Source organism: Arachis ipaensis, chromosome B9 (genome assembly GCF_059453495.1).
Source record: "Arachis ipaensis isolate K30076 ecotype BB chromosome B9, ASM5945349v1, whole genome shotgun sequence".
In the NCBI taxonomy this organism is placed as follows: domain Eukaryota; kingdom Viridiplantae; phylum Streptophyta; class Magnoliopsida; order Fabales; family Fabaceae; genus Arachis; species Arachis ipaensis.
Genome location: NC_142444.1, coordinates 26,328,668 through 26,338,958, shown reverse-complemented (window position 1 = coordinate 26,338,958; position 10,291 = coordinate 26,328,668). Strand labels below are relative to the sequence as shown.

The window sequence follows — 10,291 nt, the reverse complement described above, 5'->3', positions numbered from 1 at the left end:
CATCTCCTGATGATTCCAGACCGGACGATGATCCTGCTCCTACCGTCATGCCTCCTCCTCCCGCTCGTTCTTCCAGGGTAAGGAATCCACCTCCTCATCTTCTTGATTACCATTGCTTTTCTACTATTCTTCATCAACATGAACCTAAGACATTCAGAGAAGCCTCCTCAAACCCAAATTGGCAACAAGCAATGCAAGAAGAATTACAGGCACTTGAAACGGCACAACCTGGGATCTGGTTGATCCTCCTTCTGATCAGGAAGTTGTGGGCAGTAGATGGGTCTACAAGATCAAGACTCGCTTTGATGGCTCTATTGACCGTTATAAGGCCCGCTTGGTTGCTCAAGGTTGTACGCAAGAGTATGGTATTGATTATGAAGAGACTTTTGCCCCTGTCGCTCGTCTTACGTCTGTTAGAGCTCTTCTTGCCATCGCCGCGGTTAAAAAATAGTCTCTCAGTCAGATGGATGTGAAGAATGCATTTCTTAATGGGGATTTGAAAAAGACAGTCTATATGAAACCACCTCCGGGATATCCTTGTCCTTCTAATAAGGTTTGTCTCCTTCGCAAGGCACTTTATGGACTTAAGCAAGCTCCTCGTGAATGGTTTGACAAGTTCAGCACTACCATATGCAGTCTTGGTTTTACTTCTAGCCCTCATGAGAATGCGCTCTTCATTCGTAAAAGCGAACGTCGAGTTGTTCTTCTACTTCTGTATGTTGATGACATGATAATTACTGGGGATGATGTTGATGGTATCTCTGATCTCAAGGCCTCACTTCACCGTACCTTTGAGATGAAAGATCTTGGTTCTCTCAGCTATTTTCTTGGTCTCGAGGTCATCTCCACCGATGATGGCATCTATCTCTCTCAGGCTAAGTATGCTTCAGATCTTCTTGCTCGCGCTAGGATTACAGATAGTCGCACTGAGTCTATTCCTCTTGAGCCTAATGTTCGATTTACCCCTATGGATGGCACTGTTTTGGATACTCCGACACTTTATCGCCAGTTAGTTGGAGGTCTCGTCTACTTGACTGTCACCCGACCAGACATTGCCTATCCGGTTCATGTCCTCAGCCAGTTCTTGTCAGCTCCTCGTACTACTCACTATGCGGCAGTTCTTCGCATTCTTCGGTATGTCAAAGGCACTCTATTTCATGGCCTTTATTTTTCTGCCCATCCTCTTTGACCCTTCAGGCATACTCTGATGCTGATTGGGCTGGTGATCCCACTGATCGTCGTTCTACTACTGGTTACTGTTTGTTTCTTGGCGACGCTCTCATCTCTTGGCGTGCTAAGAAACAAACATTCACTGCTCGCTCAAGCACAGAAGCTGAGTACCGTGCCCTCGCTGACACCACTGCTGAGGTTATCTCGGTTCGTTGGCTTCTCGAAGATCTGGGTGCTCCTCAGTCGTCTCCTGCTGATGTTTTTTGTGATAACCGCAGTGCTATTCAGATTGCCCATAATGATGTGTTTCATGAACGCACCAAACACATTGAGATTGATTGTCACTTTGTTCGACAATGTATCCTTATTGATGCTGTTCGTCTCATTGCCGTTGGGACACTGGATCAGACTGCTGATATCTTCACGAAAGCTCATCACCCGACTCGCTTTCGGACTTTGTTATCCAAACTCAAGTTGGTATCCTTAGCTTCCACTTGAGTTTGAGGGGGGATGTTAGAGAATCAATATAATCAATCTAGATCAATTAGTATCGTCTATATTTATATAGCATATCTGTACATTAACTGTAGAATTCTATGTCTTTATTACTTTGATTCATTTAGCACCTATAAATACCCCTTGTATATGGAAAAGTCTAGGGGACCAGCAATTTTATTGTATTTTGGCCAGCATGTAACCAGCAGAGAAATGTGAGTCATTGGATGATATCTCACACCAATCTCACACCATCAAATCATCATTGATGGCTAGTTGATGGCTACCAATCACAAATGTTGCTGACCCCCTAGCATTGCTCTATATTATATCTCAATACACAACTGAATAATACACTTTTCATATTATTCTCTCAATCTCTTGTTTCTAACAAGTTGGATGTTTAGCTTTCCATCAACATGTACTTACAAGCAAAATCAAGATCCTAGTGTCGAAAAAGGTAAGCTAAGGTAGTTAAGAGAAATTATATAGGACAGGAAAAGAGAAAAGAAGATTTAAACATTAAACCTAAGAGATGTTAAAGTTACGAAAATTTTCCTCAATTAAAAAAAAAAATCATATAGACATTTAATATTAGGTTAAAAATATGATAAATTTAAATTTAAGTTAGATAAAATGCGATACACATCGTGCAGCTAGCGTTGTTCACATAATTTTATATAATGAAAATTAATTTAGTGTCGAGTTCTTCACGAGCATCGAATGCAAGGTGTAGTGTTCCAGTTAAAAAATTATTAATTGAATACTAGTATTAAAAAAAATTGAGATAATACTCAATGTGGTCCCTGAATTTGCATGCAAGCTTTAATTTAGTCCTTAAAGTTTCAATTGTTTTTATTTAGTCTCCAAACTTTGTGAACATAACTCATGTTAGTCCTTGAAACAATTTTCAAGGTACAAACATTAACGGAACACTATCGTGAACAGCCGGATGCCACACTATACTTTGTAAAATGATGTCCTTTTAGTTTTGACACTCAAATAACCCAAAAACAACATCGTAAATAGTGTTTATTAAAATTTTACCTAACAAAATAAGTGATACGATGCCCTTTTTGAACTATTTAAATGTCAAAACCAAAACTGCATCATTTTACAAGTTTTAACTAGTCTATAACAGTGCTCTATTAACATTTTTATACTTAAAATTGTCTCAGAGACTAATATGAGATACGTTTATAAATTTTGGGGACTAAATAGAGGCAATTGAAACTTTAAAGACTAAATTGAATCTCACATGTAAGTTCAAGGACCAAATTAAATATAAACTCAAAAAAATTTGAGTTAGGCATAGAGATAAGTGTAGAGTTTAAATACTATTATTTTCTTTTTCATAATTGTATTATCTGATGCTTTATGTTTTTTTAGTACTTTTCTGCACATGAACGAAGGAGATGATATTTATAGCAAAAAGTTACTTAATTATAATACATAGTTTAATTTTTTTAATTATTTTATTTCTCAGTCCTATAATGCAATATTATAGTGCATCAATTAAAATTAAAATTATTCAAAAATTGATGAAAAAAAAAAAGAAAAACAATAATACATCTGACTCTACCCCTAACTTTTTATTTATTTATTTTTAACATGCACTAGTATTTAATTAATAACTTTTTTTTAATGAAACATGCACTACATCTAGGGTATAATACTTTTTGTATTTGTTGCTAAACTAAGCACTACATGATATATGCCGTGTTCTTTTGTAATTAAATTGAGAGGATTACAACTCTACATGATGCATCTTGTATTCTTTAACATTGTAATGGTACGATTTTTAAACATTATAATTTTGTAACACTTAAAAAAATTTTATTATTGTAATTAATTATTTATTTATTTATTTCATTTATTAGGTGAATCACCTAAGGTATTAGTAGTCTACCATACTACCATAGTATAAGAGAAGTTTTTTTTTTTTTTTTTTTGGGTCTTACACTATATACATCACTCACTACTACACTCACACAGACACATATATACTATTCATACTCTGACCAGAAACACAAAAGGCCCACCAAATGCCTCTTTATATCTGACCTCCTAAGAATTCGGACACAACAAAAAGGGCCAGTTCTACTTATCTAAATAAGTAATTGCCTCCCCCAATCTCTTCTAATATCCCTATCTTTACTCAAAAATAGATCCCAACAACTCCCAAGATAAAGAGAATGGTCCTCTGCCAATAAAAGTAGAACTACTCTAAAAAAGTGGTCATTCATTCTACTATAAATACATTGACACCCCTCAAGTATATTACGTTCTAATCTACTAAAAACCTGCTTAAATCCCTTACTAACTTAAGTATCGGAGTCTCTTGCAGGTACCACCCCCCACCTCCTCACAAGGAACTTGGACGACGGCACCTCAACACCAAAACAAGTTTGTCGCTGCCTCAGAAGGAGTCTGGATCTCACGTTCAGACCCAAATTACAATTTCAGGTAACCCTCGGAACATATACATACATATATGATATATTAGAAATAGAGTAAAAGACAAATAGATTCCTGACCTTTTCAGCCGTAAACATTTAAGTCCTTTAGAGTTGAAAAATACATTTAAATCCCTCGCCTTTTAGAACGCGTGACAATTATGTCCCTCCGTAGAGTTGAAGTTAAAACACGTAATGGAAATTATTGATATGTCTGTTACGGTGATGATATGGATGGTTGGTAAAAAATAATCAGGCATATAGGTCCCTCACGTGAAACACTGCCGTTTTGACAGTGAATCCTATCTCTTCCAAATGTAGCGAAGCCATGGAATTTCATCAATCTTAAGTGGTGACTTATACCCTTTATTCAATAAAGGTTTTATCCAAATCCAAAAGGCCTTGGATACAATAGAAGCTGAAGCGAAACCAGTGACATTCGATATCGTCTTAGATACTTTGATTTCATCATTAATAGGAACTTGTGAATCTTCAATGGACTTAATCCCCGTTGACCCTTTGATCCCAACACAAAGAAGAAAAATTTATATAGGGAGGGAAATGAAAGAAATTATGTCATCCACCATGAAAGTGTCAACACCTAAAGTGGAGAAACGTATAACCCTAGAAGCTATAAACAAAGAAACAATAATGAAACTTGCAAAACTATGTCATCCACCATAAAAGTGTCAACATCTAAAGTGGAGAAACGTATAACTCCGGAAGCTGTAAAGAAAGAAACAACAATGAAACTTGCAATCCAATAGATTCTAAGTGACACAGGATGATTAACAGCTTCAAATCTCTTCTCATGGATGATCAAGATTGCAAGCATAATTTGTGTTATTGCCTGAACCAACCAAAACACTCCATCAAGTACCTACCATGGAGCCTGAATTATAGAATTGCTGAACACCAAGATGGAAGCAACAATGAAAAGTGCAGCCAAAACAGATGTTGCAATGAGAGTTAGTTTGAACCATAAGAATGTTATTTTGGTGAAACTCCTATTGTTTCTGATAAGGGGCTTGTTGAGCTCATTGTTATGGTGGTTATTATGGCCGTTGGAAGTGATGCTGCTATTGTTGTTGTTGCCATTTGAAAAGAACCTTTGGTAAAGCTTTATTAATTATTATGGCAAACACAGAGAAGGTGAACAAGAGAAGAATATCAACAGCAGAAAACAAAGCTCTCTGAGGACATGGTGAAAGGAACACATACTCAAGCGAGATCCTGGCAGCGACACCAACCCCTCACAGCAGCAACTACACTGTGAATGAAAATGACTACCTCACCCCAACAACTGGCGCCGCCATGCCGGAGCAGTTGGCTCCAAAATTCGCCAACTCCTTCCTCTCGGAAACCTGGATCCTGATGCGGCGCAACTTCATCAACATCCGAAGAACTCCAGTGCTGTTCCTGTCGCGCCTCATGGTACTCACCATCATGGGCTTCATGATGGCCACAATGTTTCACAACCCTAAACAAAATCTCCAGGGAATCACCAACCGCCTCAGCTTCTTCATCTTCACCGTCTGCCTCTTCTTCTTCTCCTTAAACGACGTCGTCCCCGCCTTCATCCAAGAACGCTTCATCTTCATCAAAGAAACCTTTCGCAATGCCTACAGAGCCTCTTCCTACATCATCGCCGGCTTAATCACTCACATGCCTTTTCTTCTCCTCCAAGCTTTCATTTACGCTGCCATTGTTTGGTGACGGCGTCGTTTGAAGCATAAGGACCAATTTATCCATTAACAATTTATTTTCCATCACATCATCAACTAAAACGGACAGCTCAGTCTCTACCCTTCCAGGTTAGCATTCTCTATTGCCGTTTTTAGCCCCAATTCGATGGAGGAGTATAATTGTCATACGTTTTATAAGGTGAAGAATTTAAATGTATTTTTCAATCGCGTTTAAAAAAGTCAGGAACCTATTTGTTTTTTACTCTTAGAAATATATTCTAGTCTTAAGATTTAAACTTTGACGCAACTTGATGAGAGACCCATAAATTATCCATCTTATCAAAACTCTAATTTTGGCAAGAATGAAAAATTTCTAAACTAAAGACTGTAGTTGAAAAATGTATTGCCTAAATGGATAAGCAGAACATGGCTCAATCCATATACTACACTTATATAGACTCGCCTCCCAAACAAAGAAAAAAGAGTAAACAATCGTGACCTTGTGTGTGTATACCAAAATGTGTACATAAAGGCCCAAATATCTAAGTTAAATTTGTTTGTGATATTGTCCTGCATTTTGAATAAGAGTATATATTAGAGATAAATTCAATTTTTCGTAAAGAGTTTTCACTAATCAAAATAAGATAAGTATTATCTCAAGTTGATGGCAGATGGTGATAACAACACAATTTAAACTTTAAAGTCAAAGAAAGAACAATAGAGTAAAAAATGTATAAAACTCTACAATGTTCACTTCACCGTTTATTAACCCTCTTAATGGTTAAAGAATTATTGTTTTGTTACCATTCTTACCGTCTATTAAAAAGCATGAACCTATGTATGTTTTTCGTATCTCTGCATGAATAAAAATTGTTTGGAACTTCAGAAATTCCTCTCCAATTTATACGTATTGTCAGTAAGTTTGAATGAGATAGCAAGAATTGAACCAAATGAGCTGCTATGAACAGCTGAGCATTCGGCAATGACATATTAACCATATGGCTTGTGTTCAAACCTTATTTTCTTGGTCATGTACAAAGCAATCTAAGTCAAGTGTATATCCAAAATCTTTTATATGCATAATCAATACTTCCAAAACTTCAACAATATGCTCATTTGAAGAAACATTCACCTCCAACAACAAAACTCTAAACCTGGTTTTTCAATTCAATCCAGCTCATCCCTGCCTCTTTCTTATTTTTAATACCTCTCATAAGCTTCCTTAAGTAGGCAACACCAGTCCAGTTACCTTCAGCAGCAAAAAAATTTGATAAAAGCGCATAAGTTCCTGCCTCATTTGGCTTCATTTCCAACACCCTTGAAGCTGCCAGTTTGCCTATACTTCGTTGTTTATGAGCTTTACAAGCCCCAAGAAGGACAACCCATATAGATTCATCCGGCTTAAAAGGCATATTCTCTATTAGTTGATAAGCTTCCTTTACTCTACCAGCACGCCCAAGCAGATCGACTACACATCCATATATCTCTTGATTGGGTGCAACATTATAAAATCTTGTCATTAGTCTAAAATATCTCAGGCCTTCATCCACTAGTCCGGCATGGCTACAAGCACTCAGAACTGCCATGAATACTATCGTATTAGGTTTGATACCTGATCTGACCATCTCATTGAATAATTTAGTGGCTTCTTTTCCATGCCCATGAGCCCCGTATCCAATCATCATGGAAGTCCAGGAGACCACATTTTTGCATGGCATTTGGCTAAATATTTTATGTGAATCTGTTATGTTTCCACACTTTCCATACATGTCAATAAGGGCATTGGATAATACCAAGTTGTTATTTAAGCCTCTACGAAAAATTCCCCCATGAAGCTGCTGCCCACAATACAGAAACGCTAACTTACCACATGCACCTACCACACTGGTGAATGTGAAGCAATCTGGACTAAAACCTTCAGATACCATTTGAGAAAAGATGCAGAATGATTGTTTAGGATCCAATGTCTCAAAACCAGCTATCAAGGTATTCCATGTGATAGTATCTTTCTGACTAATTTCAAAGAATAATTGCTTTGCCTCACATGCTGAGCAAGACTTGAAATACATGTCCAGTATAGAATTCATGACAGGAAGATTGGACTCAAATCCATGATTAATCACTGCAGCATGTACCTGCTTGCCCAAATTAACCAAGCCAGTAGATGCACAAGCTCTAACAGCAATTGAAAAGCTGAAGGGGCACAGCTCTCCTTCCTCCTGTTTATCACCAAGGAAATATGAAAACCCCATTATACTGAGCTAGTCTCTACCAAGAATTTTAATGTTTTCCTTGATGTTCCTCTAAGGTGAGTTTATCTCGCAAATGAGAAAATTAGAGGTTACCTACCCTTAATCAATAAATGGTTAATGTTGTGGTTACCTCCTTAGTTTATCACCTTAGAGGAGCCTTAATCTTAACAGAATACATGAGTTTGTAGGATGGAACAAAGTGGTAGAAATACACAATTTAACATTTTGTTGAAAAGAAAAAAATGTGTTCTCTATTGTTTTTCTTTGCTGCTATGAGACCCATCGTTTTGAGTAAAACAAACATGGATTTGGAACCAGAAAAGTTGAAGAAAAGTGGGAACCTACCAGAAGCATTTGGCGAAAAGCTCGAAGGCCACCATAGGCATCTCCTCTATGAGTATATCCAGTTATCAAAGTTGTCCATGAGACAGCATTCTTGTTAAGGATACTCTCAAAAACCATTCTTGCACTGTCCATGCTACTACAGCAAGTGGCATACACATCCATTAGCGTTATGCATACCAATCAATATCATATACAAATTACATCAACCATTAACCATTATGCATACCAATCAATATCATATACAAATTACATACATCATCAACAAGAGCATCAATCACAACCTCCAAAACCATTAACCACATACAATACAATCCATCTCAACCAATCAACAACATCAACAATTCAATTCCTATCTTAGAGTTACCAGCCTAAATTTTCACAATACATTATATTTTAGATATGAGAAACCGAAACCATACCTTGGTCGATTCCCCGATAAACCCGGAACACCTCAAGTGTTCCCCGCACCCCAAGCTATCAACTTCAGCCCCTCACCAACGGACCTAGCTTCCAAAATTGATCTCAAGCTTTCATTTTCGCAATTAAGTTCCAATTTCACAAATTCGTCCTCCAATTTGATATTACACCAACAATATTCAATATAATCCACATATATCACTATAATTAGTTTCCAAACTCAAAATCTCAACAAATCCACAAGAGGGTTAGGGTTCTTACCTTGCCCACAGCTCAAGTGAGCCAAACCCAACAAAATCCGCAAGCTAATTCAAACCTAAATACCAAAATTAAACAATTTTCAACATAATTGCTCATCAAATTCGAAAATAGGAAGGAGAAAATTGAGGAAAAAAATGTGAATTTATTACCTAATAAAGTACTGGCTTTGTAGAGCTCGATGCGCTGGTCGCGTGGCCGCAAACAGTACGGCAATCGAAACTCCGGATCAATAGTTATCTTGATTTAAAATCAAGCTAGGTTTTTTGGAAACCTCCTTCCTCCTCCCCTTCTTGGTGTAGCGTGAATATCATAAGAAGGGAGGAAGAAGATGCTGAGTGTTTTATTTTAATGAGTCTTGGGTTGGGCTTTGGGCCCAATCTTGGGTCAAATTCTTTAAAATTAATGTCAAATTCTTGTTTTAATTAATTCTATCACATTAAACTATAAAATCTAATTTTCTAATTTTCTTGAATAAATATTAATTTATGATTTAATTATTTATTAATATCGGATTTTACAGTGGCGGTTTGTAACCGCTAGTAAACATGCTCCAAACCCACAGTTGCATATTGCGGCGGTTTTAAAACCGTCGCAAAACAGCCGTAAATTTCAAAAAACCATTTTAAATAGTGGCAGTTTGTAACCGCCAGTAAACATGTGCGAAATCGTGACACTTACATATTGCGACAGTGTATTAATTGGATGCTACAAAATACTGATTTAGCGGTGATTATACTAGCAGTTGCTGGAAACCGCCGCCAAATAAACTCCTGACGCCCATATAACAAGGCGGGTCATTAGCCGCCGGTATATGATTTTGCGGCGATTTAAAACCACCGCTAATTATGCAAAAACCGCCGCCATATCCTGTGTCCTCTTGTAGTGGGAAATAGATAACCCTAGTCTCGCTTCTGGAATATTGATATTCTCTTTGGAAATAGGATCGCTTGTTGCAATTCTTAGTCGAGTTTTGTTTCAAACTCAAGGGTAGTAATGGCTCCTTGAAACAAAAAAGGTTGAGTAAGGAAGAAAATCTTAGTTTCCTAGAGACCAAATCGTTATATCTCAAAAGTTCAATAATCACATGCTCAAGATATGATTAAAAAAAATTCATCTAATAATTAGCTGATATCAAAGTAATTTAAGCTACAATACATTAGTTGTAGAAACTGTAAATCAATTTGAAGAATAAGCTCAATATTAGAAGTTT

The 10,291-nt window shown here is 37.0% G+C and overlaps 1 protein-coding gene across 2 annotated transcripts; it reads right to left on the bottom strand.

Moving 5' to 3' along the window:
* Positions 1-6,740: 6,740 nt before the first annotated feature.
* Positions 6,741-8,839, bottom strand: LOC148544079 (putative pentatricopeptide repeat-containing protein At1g56570). 2 transcript variants are annotated; one of them, XM_088499900.1, is made up of 3 exons: positions 8,823-8,839; positions 8,404-8,536; positions 6,741-8,025 (listed from the first exon to the last, which is right to left on the bottom strand). In XM_088499900.1, the coding sequence occupies exons 2-3, from the start codon at positions 8,533-8,535 to the stop codon at positions 6,955-6,957; spliced, it is 1,203 nt and encodes a 400-aa protein (XP_088356026.1). In that variant the 5' UTR covers position 8,536; positions 8,823-8,839; the 3' UTR covers positions 6,741-6,954. The 2 variants fall into 2 exon arrangements, with proteins under 2 accessions (XP_088356026.1, XP_088356027.1); XM_088499901.1 differs by lacking the exon at positions 8,823-8,839 and having other exon boundaries at positions 6,741-8,062; positions 8,404-8,529.
* Between the last annotated feature and the right edge of the window lie 1,452 nt (positions 8,840-10,291).